Source organism: Branchiostoma floridae, chromosome 14, assembly GCF_000003815.2.
Source record: "Branchiostoma floridae strain S238N-H82 chromosome 14, Bfl_VNyyK, whole genome shotgun sequence".
Lineage (NCBI taxonomy): Eukaryota > Metazoa > Chordata > Leptocardii > Amphioxiformes > Branchiostomatidae > Branchiostoma > Branchiostoma floridae.
The window spans coordinates 2244424-2260736 of record NC_049992.1 but is presented as its reverse complement, the minus strand read 5'-3'; the positions used below and the strand labels follow the sequence as shown (position 1 = coordinate 2260736).

The 16313-nt window shown below is 39.9% G+C and overlaps 1 protein-coding gene across 1 annotated transcript; it reads right to left on the bottom strand.

The window, feature by feature from the left end:
- Positions 1-728: 728 nt before the first annotated feature.
- LOC118429987 lies at positions 729-16257 on the bottom strand. The gene is made up of 11 exons (XM_035840646.1): positions 15714-16257; positions 10289-10463; positions 9816-9988; positions 8975-9227; positions 8602-8711; positions 8186-8345; positions 7496-7663; positions 7147-7241; positions 6198-6299; positions 2405-2563; positions 729-2087 (listed from the first exon to the last, which is right to left on the bottom strand). The coding sequence occupies exons 1-11, from the start codon at positions 16182-16184 to the stop codon at positions 1818-1820; spliced, it is 2136 nt and encodes a 711-aa protein (XP_035696539.1). The 5' UTR covers positions 16185-16257; the 3' UTR covers positions 729-1817.
- Positions 16258-16313: the final 56 nt, after the last annotated feature.

Genomic DNA, 16313 nt, shown 5'->3' with positions numbered 1-16313 from the left:
AACCATTGCGTTTTAGCCCCCATTGTACATAAGCTCCTTGCGATTCAGTCTCTGCAGCTGGCTGCGAAGAGACAGTAGTCGGCACCCCAATGAAAAAAATATATGATTTGTGTCTTTCCTGCAATTTAACAATACCAATCGCCACAACTACATATCCTACTCGTTGGTGACAATTCTAAGCCAGCCGGTCAAGCCTATATGTTGAGACACTAGACTTGAAAAATTTGTCACCAGTCCCTACCAATGGACACAATTGGACGGCGTGTATCATGAGGGCAAAAACTCAAACATTGTCAGAACCTGCATGTAGTCACATGCGTATATTTGATAAATACTTTAATGTAATGAGAAAAAGAACAAGAAATTTTACTCTAGGGAATGTTCGATCTAATATCTCAGCTGTCAGCTGTCTTAACCGATTTTTGTAGACACACGATTTTTCCACACGAGTGACTTCAGCACTCAGTCTGGTTCAAAGTTCGTCGGAAGTCGGTACTGTCCCCGCCCAGGTTATGAAATGTGCCATCCTTCACTCCTCTCACAAAGTAGCCTGGTTCCGTATCCAGGGAGGGGAGGCCGTAGATTTTGTATGGGAAGAGCAATACAGTATGGTACAAAATCAATTTTTGCCCATGATAATCTATGCGTGTAAAATAGAAGTGATCATGACTTTTTGAACATATTCAGTACACAACTGTCCACACATTTCAAAGCTGAACACTGCATTTTATTGTGAACAAAACCTTAGCCCAACTATAAAAGAAGAGTTTACATTCATTTCTTCATGTAGAGAATCATTACGTAGATTCGCTCACTAGTTAATTAGATCGCAGGAATCTATCTTAAACATGTTTCAATGTACGTTTTACACCATACGTATGAACGAAAATAAACTTTCATACAGAAATATACCAGAGTATTTCTATTGTAGAAATATAAGCTGTATACACTACTCATTCTCAACATTTATTTGTAGTGGCTCTTTTCATACTGTGTGTATTCAGACTAGCGTGAATCATTGTGCAAATATTCAAGCTTTTAGCACAGAAACAAAAGAATACTTAACAGAGGCATACAGGTACTTAATAGATTGATTAAGGTATAATTGATTATCATATATAACTCAAGTTGTGTTTAATATTTCCAAAGTCTTGTAACTTTGTTACTTAATACAAACTGTATCATGAGCCTATCTATGACCTGTATGATGATCGGTACAGATGACTACAAACTTTCTGACCATTTGACCAACAACCACACCTCTTGGGCCATATGTAATAAGGCGAGCAATATATGGTATATTCTAGTCATCAAAGTAAGTGTGTTATTGATGATGTGATCGTATCCTTATTCTACAGTGCAGGCAAATCCCAATTCTATGAATGATATTTGATATTTCTTTGAATCATATTAGTCACCATCAACACTTCTTTCATAGATCACTTCAAAAATGATCCATTTGGCCATTTTTGACTACGAGCAAATGTCGGCCTTTCTAATTATGTATGTATTTTACAAACACAATTCAAGTGCAAACCGTTAAGTATTTTTAACACCCTAGGATCATACCAATCATGATGATACTTTCTTAAACGCTGATAGTAAATATAGCATTGCTACTGACACGGTGGAAATAGTGAATTGTTTATAGATCGATATGTAGCAGCTTTCAAAAACAATCTATATCTTTTGTGCATTTTAGATTCACCAAACCTCACCTGTCCCTTAGATTAAACAATGTGATTATACCACCGATAGTTATACTTCGAGGAAATAGGACAAGGTGATGTTGACGATACCTACGTTGCTTGAATCGTTTATCTAGCATTCGACCTTTTCACAAAGGTATGTACCATTTTCACCAACTGCTCAAACAGCGCGCCCTTCCACGGGTCGTCATCCTGACTTTTAGTCATGTTGATGTAGATGAGCTGTACGAATGGGATGGACATGGGACCGGGCGGCGGCCATGTTGTCTTCTCCAGCATCACGGGGATGATGGGAGTGTTCAAGGTGTGCGCAAGCGCAACTTCGTCCTGGCAGTTCTGGGATGTGGTGTATGGGGGCGTCACGCAGCTGACAACGACCTTGACGTCAAATACACAATACATCAGGTCCAAGTTGCGGGCACGGCAGTATCAAATGCATATATGATGATGATATTTAAATTGTATTCCCAAATAGATTAACCTCAAATTGTAAAATAGTAAAATAGTCTAAGTAATTGACTCGTCGTAAGTTTTCATAGATAACCGAGTAAGGATCCTTTTGCGCAAAAATGTTATCTGGTCTTAATCTCAATCAATCAACCAACCAACCAATCAATCAATCAATCAATCAATCAATCAATCAATCAATCAATCATCATTATCTTTTCTGCATTAAAGCAAGCACGTATTCGTACCTTGGCCCCCCTGATGCCCTTGTCCATCATCTTGTACAGTTTGTCCCCTCCCCCCATCTCATTGATGTCTATCCAGCAGCTGTAACCTCGCTCCTGCAGGCGCTCGTGCAGCAGCAGCACTTTCTCCTGGTGGTCCCACTGGTACGACAGGAAAACGGCCTTTTGTTGAAAGAAAAAGCAACACATGTTAAGACTGGACAAGGTTTCTGTAGATTCAATGTCTTGCGGCACGGTATTCATTTCTATCTATATATCTAGATTTATATTGAAGTTACCCCCAAAATAACCCCACAGGGGGCAACGTAGGGGGGGAGGTACCGGGTTAGGGCGGGCAGGCCTCCTGCCTGGCACGGAAGCTCTCAACGGTAGGAGCAATTATCATTGTGCCAGGCAGGGCATTTCCATAGTCTCTATTACCTCCTTCGCATGTTGAAGAGTGCACTGCAATTCAGCTCAGTGAATCGCCAGGGATTATCTCCTTTGGCTATTGGGTGGCCAATTTTCTGGAAAACTGCTCATCCTGTTTTCCCATTGTTTTTATACTAAGCAAAATAGTCTGGTACAGACTTGTATGATATAGAGAGTATTGTATCATTTAAACTGGAGGATTTTTTTGCCCGGGGAACAACCATAATCATAAACCAGTGACGTTGCTCCCTGCTGTCCCCTGCCAGGACTTTGACACGTTAATTGACCCTCCAGACCACATAAACTACTTAAAAACCATGGGGAGTCAAGCCATGGCTGCAGCCCGAAACAATGGCCACACAAAATAGAAAGTTATTTGCATATTAACTGTCAGTGTCAGGTCTGTTAAAAAAAATATTTGGAGTTATCTTTCACTAGTTTTCAATAAACGTTGTCAAACTAAGCAAGATGGCCCAGTAAGTTCCAACAAGGCTGAACATTGTATACAACAATATCCACAACTTCAGTTTTGATGGTAGAACACACAGAGCATTGACCAGATTTTCCGTTATTATATTTCAGCCATACGATAGGTATGGTGAAATATATTGTATTCGTAATGTTTCGTCTTTCTTCTTCTTTCTTTCTTTCTCCTGTCAAATTTTCAAAACACGGCATCTCCGTCGTTCCTGGACCGAATGACTTGAAATTTGGCACAAGGGTAGAGTGGGCCAATACACCCAGATGATTTTTCATTTTTTTTCAATCTGCCCCTAAAATGATTTAATTGAGGTTTTTTGGCAATTTTTAGATCCTGGTATTACAGAATGACCTGAAATTTGGTACAGAGGTGCCTTGATCATATGCCCACATGGAGTCAATAACAGTTTTGGCATACAGTACAACAAAATGCGTAATTTTGCGATTTTTTGGCCATTTTTTTTTTACAAAAAAGGACACTTTTGGCTCCTGTATACTGGTTTTGGAACGAAATGACCTAAATTTTGGTACAGGGGTGCACTAGATATACATTCAGAGTCCATTCTTGTACGGAGGGGGATTTTTAAAAATATATATTTTGGACTTTGGTGACTACTAGTATGTCAAAGTCTCTCAGTGGGGTTATTTTTGGACTGGTCTTTGCAATTCTACATGGGGTGTACTGGAAGTGTCTATTCTTGCATGGAGGGGACATTCTTTAAACATCCATTTTTGGACTTTAGTGACCATTTCAAAGTCTTTCAGTGGGGTTATTTTTGGACTGGTCTAATTTGCAATTTTACATGGGGTGTGCTGGAAGAGTCCATTCTTGCACGGATGGGGGCATTTTGTAAAATCCATTTTTGAACTTTTGTGATTATGTCAAAGTGTTTTAGACTGGTCTATAATACCTTTTCATGCACGTGGGACCTTTTTTGCTAACTTCAATTTTGGATTCGGTTCCTTATTCAAAAGGCCATGTTTTCAGTGGGAGTATTTCTGGACTGGTCTATTGTGCAAATTCACATGGGGTGTACTGGAGTCCATTCTTGCACAGGGGGGGTTTGTAAGATACATTTTTGGGTTGAACCGTCATTAGTATAAGCGATTTTTCAAATGGGCTCTCAAGCAAATGTCGGCCTTTCTAGTTTTGAATTCAGTGTTATGTTGTTCTTTATCATTGTCAAAGCAAGGGCTGAATTTCAAAAATACCAATATCATTTGTAAAAGCTCATCATCATCATCATCGGTCGACGTGATCAAACATGTTCGCACATGTTTACACACGACGGGGTTATACCGCCCCTTACGGGGTGACATACCCTTTCGTATGGCTAATTACAAGACGGGGATGCGCCAGGTCTCCCGTCCGGGTGAATGATGTAATTCACCATGTGGCTGATACGAGACAGAGGTTCGCCAGGCCTCTATCCGGGTGATTTGAAGTGAATCACCAACTCCCGACAGAAGGATTTGCACCAACGCACACCGCACCATCGCACGTGTGGGGGTTCTTTAACGTGCATGGGGTATGGCTCTCCCCATACACGGGACCTCCATTTAACGTCCTATCCGAGGGACGACTCATTTTTCACTTGAGTAAAGTGAGGAAAGTCGTGTAAAGTGCCTTTCCCAAGGGCACAAGACCGGCAACACGGCAGGCGGATTCGAACCGGCGACCTCTCGGTCACGGGCCGAATACACTACCACTGTGCTACGCGGCCCCCTGTAAAAGCTATCTGTTCCCATGCAGATAAGAGCTGCTGCTACCAACTGTTATCATCTTCATACTACATTTAGTATCGTAAATAAGGGATTTCAGTTTAAAATTTGAACTCACAGCTAATATATCATACAAAAAGCCCTAGTTGCAAGGGGCACTCATGGCTCATGACTTACATAGCTTTTCACTCACAGTTGTGTTCCTAGAAATATGGAGAACTTGTAATCATGGTGCCTTCTTTGCAAACTAGAAGCTAGACCATACTTACTGATACAGTCTGACTACCAGCCAATGTTTCCCCACCAGACACTTTACTTTCTATTCTTCCTGTTTAGGGGAAGCAGGAGTATCTTTATGTGCCACCAAACTAATTAAAAGTCTTTATCAATTGTTTCTAGATTTTATAAGTGTGTCGAAGAGACTATTTGATACTCTATTCTACAGTGTCTTAGTCCTGCCCTGCACCCATGTTAACGGTATGGCAGTCAGTTACAGACTGAAGCCATATAGTTTACACCGAATTTATTGGGTGCTTTTATAGTGAAAGCTTAAGTTTCAGTTTAAGAATATACGACGGTTCTGTGGTGAAAACGAACTCAGCGAAGTCTGATATGCGGCGAGGATGAGTGAGAGTGAGAGAGTGTGGTGAAAATATTTGGGCCTAAAACTCCAAATGTCCCTGTAAAGAATTCGTACAATACCGTAATAGTTTAACTGCAAGCAGACCTTAACTTAAAAGTTCATCTGTGTTGGTACAAGTCATTATTGAACTAGTTTGACTGTAATATCTTTCGATTGAACAGCACCAGTCTTTGTCAAGGAATGAACAATCCACTGATGTCGTGACGCCACGTTATGCAGATAGAACACGTGACTCAGTAAGCAGTGGATCATAGGTTGCAGGAAGTCTATGGCACTTTACAACCATCCCTGAACAGAGACGCTTGCGCCATAGACTTCCTGCAACCTATGACCCACTGCTTACTGAGTCACGTGTTCTATCTGGATAACGTGAAGTACGACAGCAGTGGATTGTTTATTATTGTTTATTGTTTATTGTTCATTCCTTGACAAAGACTGGTGCTGTTCAGTCGAAAATTTGGTTGGATATTTTTGTGCTGGATATAGTTCAATGCAAGCAGATCTGCATGAAGATATTCTTGGATACTATCTGATACTTACTTTGGCGCTTGTCTCGTCGGAACGGACCATCGGCTCAACTCGAGGAGTGAGTGCTGCGGTTCTGGGAGATTTTCCCTTTTTAACCACTACAGCACCTTCAGGCTGAAAGTAAAGTGATACGATCTAAATGTGCTAAAACACTTCGACTTAAATGTTAGCAAAGAGATTACGTCACTGTTATTACTGCTGATAGTGATATAGATTCTAACATTGCTGGTACTCTGAACGTTAATCCGTCATCATGTTTAGTAGTAGACTGGTTTATCATATGCACAACTTAAAAATATGGAATAAAAATATGTTTGAAGCCTAGAGGCTGAATCTCACAGCTTTGTTAATTCATTAGTGTTCATCTGTCATTCTTTATCATACAAAACGTGACTAGAAGCACGAAAACGAACGTAAATTGTGTATGCAAAAAAAAAAAACGTTTTTCACACCGTTACTCGTGAGCGAAAACATGGGGGACTGTACATAACGATGTGCAATAGAAACCTTTACCATAATTAAGATGGTGTATACAATTAGATGCACGCAATGCAAACAAGGACTTAAGTTAACGGTCACCATTCAACAAAAACTTAATCACTCTTCCTAATCCGAAACTACGGTACGATCATACTAGTACTGTACTGTACTGTGTATCACACGTTTACTTCGTGATTACAACACGCAAACAACATGCTTAATTACATTCTTTTGAAATTCGGTGGCAACTCTACAATTTTCAATAATGTTATCTTGTATCTCACATGGAGCCAAAATTGAGAATGTGGCATTCTCGGCGCGGCCGTTTTTAAGATAGGATTGTAAATAAGATTTTCTAAAGTTAATGTAAACCGTACCATTTATAGTTTACTCACTGCGGTGTAATGGGTTTTTCCATCTTAAACCGATTAATACGAAGATCTTGTTGATTAGAACTAATACCTCATCGACTGGAGCTTACCTCCTTCCTCATCCTGGGAAGCTTCAGCCCCTCCAGTTTTGAGCCAACTGTATCCACCTCTGCACCTGCAGCAGTATGTCCCTTACCCCTGTCACCTGTTACGGACGTAGGATGCTTTTATCATAGGGTACAGTAACGTTAAGATGTATGAGACATAATACCCGCTCGATTCCTTTATTTAACAAAGCAATCAGAGTCAGATTATATTCAGTCACCAAATTGTCAGTCGACTTTTTACTCTTCAGAGATACAGACACGTGACCTTATGTATTTGTGACGTCAGTATATCCGTGTGACCTTCATCATCAGTACCACTAGTTTTTAAAAATAAGCAAAAGGGGTGGCTTACCTAATTCCCTCATGAGCCGCGCCATCACGTCCTTAAAGCTGTCCTTGCCGTCAAAGTTGAAGTACAGACGGCCTCCCATAGTTATTCCCAGCCAGCCGTCAGGTTGGTAAGTGTTCTCCATTTTCAGCGGAATGATGTCTGTTCCTCTTGTCGCGGCATAATGACACTCTGTTGTGAAAAGTAGAGAAAAAAGAGATTTTCTGAAAATTCATTGACATTTTGATTAATGAAAACTCAATCGAATCGCTTTAAAATAACTTATTTATGATTAAATTATTCCGTTCGAACTTCATGTTATTCGATTTACAAGTACGAAGATACTTTTGAGATATTTGCATTACCTAAACCTAAAACGATTGTATTCTAAGGTGCAGATTAGGGATGTTCATCACTTCTGAGCAAGCCAAAGGTTGAAACATGTATGATAAATCCTTGAAATAGTTGAACTGTAATTTCCAACACAAAGATTGGGCTCACCCAAATTGTGTATAATAAATGCACATGTGCACGAGTTAGTAAAATGGTTCCCTCAAAATAAAGTATGCACACAAAAAATTAATTTCAGGTAGTGTGGAGTATTCAGGGACCCCTTACCAAATACACTGCATGCTGTCAATAACGAAAAACTTGCCCTCTTTTGGCCAAAATTCTTCAGCAAAAACGACTAAGGGGCGTTTTCATGTTGCCTACCTCTCCTGCAGTTGGCGCTCTCCTTGTACTTGCGGGACATACAGATGAGCACCACAGCTGCACCCTCCACTGCCTCCGCCATGGCTTCAAGAGTGGAACCGCCCATCTGATCTATGTCCATCCATACCTTGTAACTTGTTGCCTCCAGTGTGGCTTTTATCTGTGCAGATAAAATATATATATATATACATGGCATTAGACGAAGTAAAATATATCCTCTGCTTCCCGTCGCAATTTCCCTGCAAGGTGCAATACGTGCACAGCCAGTATCATTATTTTGCTGTCTGCTAAAATTTCCTATAATGGGAAGCATGGCTTACTTGTCATTCGTACATTAGCAAAAGAATTCCTTACAACAATGGCTTGGGTCTACATTTTGGACAATCAAGATCAAAGTAGATGGTTGCATATTTCACCTTCTTGACGACCTCCTGGTTGTCCCATTGGTAACTCAGCATGACATGTCCTGCACGGCTGTCTGTCTTGGTTTCATCAGTACTAGTCTTTCCGGCGCCTGGCTCCTCAACTAGAATGAGGAGGAGGGTAAACAAGATGGTCTTGATCACGGTACATGATGTGTCTTGAGACATTTAGTCAGCTAGCAGTTCAAAGATATCAGCACGATTGCTGGAAACTAGGCAAACCTTTCGAATGATGATATTCTTTGACGTCCTCTAATGTTTCTCATCAGATGCCAGATGGTTTCTGCATATTGACCATGGCCAGTTCCGATACAAACTAAAAATTAAAATCAAATATGCTGATTAGTACAATAAGAGCCTCTTGTACCCTTCTGTTTTCGGGCGTTAACACCCTGCAGCTCCCACAGAGCCCCTTTAGCGGCCACTGCTGTATCTGTATCCAGGCTTTGTGCGAACTCCAGCAGCTTTGGGATGACCTTGAGTTGAAGGATCTTCTCCTTGTTGTCTGGATGGAAGGCGAGTTGGGAGATGGCCCGGATGGCGTGAAGCTGCTCCTCTTCATCTCCTTCAGTCATCAGCTTGATCAGAGGTGGGAGGAGGCCTTCAGCCACAAGCGTCAGCTTGAGTTGCGAATGGATGGCAAACATACCTATATTTTTTTCAGTATTTTCACCAATTTCTATTTGAGATAAAGTAGACAAGGGCTCATATTGAAGTTTTTCAACTGTCATACAACACAAATTATTCTCACCTCGAATTTTCAGTCGCACTTCCGTCGACCTTCTTCAGGAGTGACGATTCAGTTACTCTGATCACGTGACTTAGAGACACATGATTCGAATAACGAATAATTTGTGTTGTATGACAGTTGAAAAACTTCAATATGTATTCTATCAACACAGATGAGCTTTCATGCTAATATTTTAGACAAGGGCTCCTATATCTGCCAATCTAAGGTGGAATGAAACGTAGGACATACCGTATTCCCATCTGCAGCATGTGTACAATGCTACGACTGGGAGGACTTATACTCCGTAACAAATTCACCAGGCCTCCCCAGTGTTAATGTTGTTATTATTGATATGAGTTGCAATTCAATGTTATGGCAGTGTAGAACCGTAAACAACGTTTGAGACTGTCAGATGGGTGGATGATTTTCATATGACATTCAAGCTTATCCTCCCGAAATATTGTCAGAAGGAACTCACCTTATTGTTGTCATCAAGAGTGTCGTTCACGGCCAGTTTTTCAACCCCCATGGCCAGCTCGGCAGCGCTGTATCCAAGGTGGCTCTTCTTCTCATTATCCACGGCCTGTGTAAACACCTCAATGATGAAACGGATGACTGAGGGGTCTGCCATGATGCCCAGATTCTCCTCGTCTGAAATTAAAAACAATGATTTAAGAATTTATCACAATAATTACATTGTCAATGTCAATGGTGAAAGGATTGTCCATAGACCTGCGTCGACTTAGTTCAATTGATATCAATTGATATATGTCTAATTATTATATCTAAATTGATATTGGTAGGACGTTTGTAGCGTTTATCTATTCATGGCCCTTATTACTTTTTTTTTACAAACGGCCATTTTTGTACGTAAATTGATTTGTCGTATGATTACTGCATCATGGCATTTCAAAATTGAAGCATATAATTTAGTAACAACTCAGTACTCACCGATTACATACGCCAGTGTCAAGGTAACCATGGTCTTAACCGCTTCGTTTTCAGCCTTCAGAAACGGAATCAGACTCTCAATTGTATTGATCTCGTCGAAGAGCGGCCTGATGCTTGAGTACCTCGACATGTTGTACAAAGTACCAAGTGAAATGTCGACTACATCCTCATAGCGCTGTAAATACACAATGTCAAGAAAAGTCAGACAAATTTTTGTTCCCTCCTTGGCTGAGTACATATTCTCTTCAAGTCAGTGGCACAAAACCGTGTATATCTATATAGATCTGCATCATTTCTATCAAACGTCTATTTGTATAGCTAATCAATCAATACCAATTTCTTTTAACCATGATGACCTCTAACCTATCGATACCGATAACACATGATAACTAGAAAGGCCGACATTTGCTTGAGACCAAATACAGCATATTTCAGCCACCTCCCTCCCCATGCAACAATAGACTGTTCCAAAATCACCCATTTGAAAAATCACTTTTACTAATGACGTTTTAACCCAAAAATGAATCTTACAAAATTCCCCCGTTCAAGAATGGACTCCAGTGCACCCTATGTGAATTTGCACAATAGACCAGCCCAGAAATACTCCCTCTGAAACCTTGGCCTTTTGAATGGTAAACCGAATCCAAAATTGAATTTAGCAAAAAAGGTCCCCCAAGCATGAAAAGGTATAATAGACCAGTCTAAAAACACTTCCACTAAAAATGGAATCTTTAATCATCACCCGTCCAAAACTGAATTTGAAAAAAAAACGCCTCCCGTGTGAAAAATGGACTCTTCCATGTAAAGTGGTAAAGTCCAATAAAATGGATTTTTAAAGCCCCCCTCCGTGCAAGAATAGACTCTTCCAGCACACCCATGTAAAATTGCAAATTAGACCAGTCCAAAAATAACCCTACTGAAAGACTGACAAACTAGTAGACACCAAAGTCCAAAAATAAAATTTAAACAAGTGACCGTAGGTAACAAACTTTGTGACGTAATTATGGTCTGTCAGTTGTGTTGTTTTCAGTGGTGTGTGACATTGTGTTTATTATTTATCAACAACCATACTTTTACATTCCGCTGATAAACCAACAATCATTGGCCCGCGGTATCAGATGTTGCCGTAAATTTACCATAAATTTGAGATAATTATGATACTCAAAGTAGAACAAGATTGTCAGAAATAACAGAAACAATTGGTTGGTCTGCGATGTCAGCTGTTGTCGTTACACGACACATAATTCGAGATACATTGAAAAACTATTATAGAATATTCTCATTAATTATGCAAATGTACTCTTATTTTGCATAATTAGTATCTTATCTTGTAAAACATTGTCTAAGGTACCTACATACCAAAAATCATGAAAATCCGTTGTTCCCTTCCTAAGTTATCCTCTTCAGAAGTTTTTGATAAAAATGCCCCTGCTATCCCAAAACTAGACGCTAGGGGGCCCAAACTTATGTCATTTCTTCCTGAGCACAAGAGCTATCTAATACTAAAAAAATCGTGACCATAGCATGTTCAGAACACCGAGATAGCAAAACCGGAAGTTACGCTGCAGTACCAAGAGGAGCCGCTAGGGGACCCAAAATCTAATCATTTCCAGCTTTGTTCATACACTTCCAACACACCAAGTATGAAACCAATCCACCCAACCGTTCATGAGTTATTTTGTTTACACACAGACACACATGTACAGACAGACAAACGCAGGGTAAACTAGAGTTCGGCGACCTCATACCTCCATGAAATATTTAGAGCTTTTGTAAATTTCATGCAATTGACTAACACATTAACATAATCTATGCATGGAGTTGTTCATCACTGACTAACGTGTACACATGTACACATGTCACAATAATAAAATCCCCATCATTAATCATAAATTTTGCAATTTTTACATAAATTATGCAAATAAGTACCACATTTCCATATTTGGTATCTGCTTATATTCCACCTATCATAATTAACATGTGTTACATTTATTGAAGTCAAGTTATTAAAAACAATGGAATTATACAATTCCCTCATTAATTATGCAAATCAAGCCCTAATTTGCATAACATGTATATCATTATGACATTTCATGGAGGTAAATACAACCTCCATGACATTTCATAGAGGTAATAATAATAACTAGTTGTTGGGTGCTACTGGTTGAATCAGGAGGAACTGGGGTCAAAGGTGAGATTTCTGTCATAGGGCGAGCCTTTCTCGTGTGTGTGTGTGTGTGTGTGTGTGTGTAAACAAGATAACTCAAGAACGGCTTAGTGGATTGGTTTCATACTTGGTGTGTTGGTAGGGTGTGATGAAAGCTGGAAATGATTAGATTTTGGGCCCCCTAGCGGCTCCCCTTGGTACTGCAGCGCAACTTCCGGTTTTGCTATCTCGGTGTTTTGAACATGCTATGGTCACGATTTTTTAGTATTAGATAGCTCTTGTGCTCAGGAAGAAATGACATAAGTTTGAGCCCCCTAGCGTCTAGTTTTGGGATAGCAGGGGCATTTTTGTCAAAAACTTCTGAAGAGGATAACTCAAGAAGGGAACAACGGATTTTCATGATTTTTGGTATGTAGCTACCTTAGACAATGTTGTACAAGATAAGATACCAATTATGCAGAATAGGCACATTTGCATAATTAATGACAATATTCTATCACAGCAGTTTTTCAATGTATCTCTTGTTCCAGATATGCTATGGTCTTGACATTTTTGTGGTAGATAGCTTTCAGTGCCGGTGTACAGGCGACGTGCCAAACCACATTCGCATGCGGCAAACGGAACATAGAGATATAGGTGCGAACGCTCACCGAAAAAAACGTTCACAATACTTTGTCGACGGAGGTTACCCTCCAGTCACAAAGTAAAAATACCCCTCCGTGCAAGAATGGACTCTTCCAGCACACCTTCTGTAAAATTGTAAAATAGACCTGTCCAAAAAGACACCCACTGAAAGACTTTATATAATCACCAGTCCAATGATGAATTAAAAAAAAGAACCCCTTCGTGTAAGAATGGACTCTTCCAGATAACACTGGGCTCGCTGATTGCCTGCCAAATCCCCCTTGGTTAGGATATAGATTTAGCCTAAGTGATTGGTTACCTATCTAATTAGACTAAATAGACATACAGGCCTGCAGGTGCTGACTGCAGGTGGGGGTCATGGTCGTTGACCCCTCTGGCCAATGGAAAATGACAAACAAATCCCCAAATATGTCATTTTGAAGTGGTGTATGCCAAAAATTTACATGTATCATTTGAATAAATATCTAGTGCACCGTTTTACCTAAATTACCGTTTTTAGGTCATTTGGTTTTAAAACCAGGGTACAGGAGCCAAAAATGTACGTTTTTGGTCATAAAATGGCCAAATAATCGCAAAATTAAGCATTTTGTTGTACTGCATGCCTAAAGTGTTAATGAATCCATGTGCGCATATGTCTAGGGCACTCCTATACTAAATGTTAGGTCATCCGGTTTTAAAACCAGGGTACAGGAGCCAAAAGTGTCCTTTTGGGTAAAACAAATGGCCCAAAATCCCCAAAATAAGCATTTTGTTGTACTGTACACCAAAAGTGATATTGAATTTATATGGGGGATTATCAAGGCACATATGTGCCAAATTTCAGCTCAATCGGTTGTAATACCAGGGTACAGGGGGCCAAAATATACATTTTTGGTCTAAAAATGACCAAAAAAATTAATAAAATTATCTAAGAGACAGATGTGAAAAAAAAAAAAAAATCCGAGGGTTCTGGCCCACTCTACCCTTGTGCCAAATTTCAGGTCATTCGGTCTATGAACGACGGAGATGAATCAATTTGAAGATTTGACAGGAGAAGGAAAGAAGAAACATTACGAATACTAGAAAGGCCGACATTTGCTCGGGAGCAAATACAGCATATTGCAATCCATCTTCATCCCTATGCAAAAATGTACTGTTCCATGATGATAATGTTCAGGAATTGACCTGTCCTACAACACCATCTCACTCCAAACTTGAATTTCACCCCCCCATACAAGAATGGACTCTTCCTTAACATCCCTATTTATGCAAAATGAACTGGTCTATGTGACCAATTTTCTATTCCTAGTGCTAAAGCCACATATATATCAAATTTCAGATCAGTAGGCTATTTCATGACACAGAAACAAAAAATATACATTTTTGGTCAAAATGGCAAAAAATCCCAAATTTAACAATTCTAAGTGATGTACACCATAAGTGTGACTGAAGTCCTGTGGGCACATACCGTATGCACCCTCACACCAATTTCCAGATCATTTGGTTTTCATACAAAGGCATAGGAGCCAAAACTTAACATTTTTACTCTAAAAATGGCAAATAATCCCAAAATTCAACAAGTTAAAGTAATGTATGCTCAAGGGGAAAATGAAGTACTGTGGGCACTTGCCCTACACACCTTCATGCCGAATTTTTGGTTTCAATACAAGGGCATAGGAGCCAAAAATAAACGTTTTTAGTCAAAAATGGCTAAAAATCACAAAATAACGCATTAATTTTTTATGAAGTGATCTATGATAAAAATGTTGATGGGGTCTTGTGAGCATATGTTCAATGCACCCCTCTACCAAATTTCAGGTGATTTGGATTCAATACAAGGGCATAGGAGCCAAAAATATACATTTTTAGTCAAAAATGGCCGAAAACCCCTCATTTTTGAAGTGATCAATGAAGAAAGCGTTGTTGGGTTCCTGTGCTCACATGTCCAATGCACTTCTGTACCAAATTTCCGGTCTTTAGGTTGTAATACCTGAGCACAGGGGCCCAAAATAATCCCAAAATAATAAATCATAAATCATAAATCAAAATATATATATTGGGTCTAAAAATGACCAAAGACCCTAAATATCATAATTTCTAAGGCCTGTATCAAAAAAGGGAAGAAAAAAATGTCTGGGGGTATTTCTACCACCCTGCCAAATTTCAGCTCATTTGGTCCAAAAATGAAAAAGTATGAAGATTTGACAGGAGGAGAAGAGACTGAGAAAAAACAATATATTGCAAATCCATACTGTAGTATGGATTGCAATATAACAATATATTTCACCATACCTATGGTATGGCTGAAATATAGCTAATTGTCTGGTACTATTCTTCGCTTTGTAATGTCAATTTTGCTGTTAGGTGTTCATCGTTTAAGTCGTAAAGTAAATTAAGATGAGCATCACAGGCAATATGTCTATCAAAAGCAGTAGATTTATTCAAAGCTCTATTTTCTACTAGTAGTAGGAAAGGGATTTTCAAGTCGAAACTTAAGATGAAAATGACTTCCTCTGAATCTGTCAAACTTTGTGTTTCCTGTGGAGTGAGAGGTTAATGAACATACGTCCATCTTGATGGTGTTTTATTTTCATCATACTTGGTATGTAGAAACCGAGAATTAAGATTATTTACCTGACTTGTTGTCCAAGTGTCTTTGAACTCCTGAAGATCGTGAATCAAGACAGGAATGATTTTGGACTTCCCTAGCTCTTCAGCAAATCTTTTGCTACAGTCCGTGTAGTTATGGCAGCAGCCGTAAAGAACGTACATGTAGGGCCAGACATCTTCCGAGAACCCACCATGCTCCAACCCTCGCAGCCACGCGATGTTACTGGTCAGGACTTGTGCCGCACCGATGTCGGCAAGATGGTCGCCTAGGTACAGCCTTTCAGATTTCGTAGCATACTTATCACATGGATCAAGGACTTTTGTCTTCAGAATGGCTGCGTTGTCGGTCACAGCTGACACGTCTCCGGTATTGTTTCTTAGCGTGGCTATGGCCTCGGTCATTTCCTCTACAACAAGACTAGATGACTCTTCCGAGTCCGAGCTCGACACCATGGAGTCCGAGCTCGACACCATGGAGTCCGAGCTCGACGCCATGATAAATTGCAGAAGAGCGCGCGTACGTAGTAACCACGGTCACGGTCGTCTATTCTGTCCACACGGACTCTGATTCCAACCTACATAGTACAGAGTAGGCAAAGCTATTAGCGCAAACGCATGGGGCAC

Coding starts and splice junctions, on each gene's coding strand:
- LOC118429987 (XM_035840646.1), bottom strand. CDS start 16,184: ATGGCGTCGAGCTCGGACTCCATGGTGTCGAGCTCGGACTCCATGGTG. Junction 8,346..8,601: donor ACCAGGAGGTCGTCAAGAAG/GTGAAATATGCA, acceptor TTATCTGCACAG/ATAAAAGCCACACTGGAGGC. Junction 2,088..2,404: donor AGGGCATCAGGGGGGCCAAG/GTACGAATACGT, acceptor TTTGACGTCAAG/GTCGTTGTCAGCTGCGTGAC.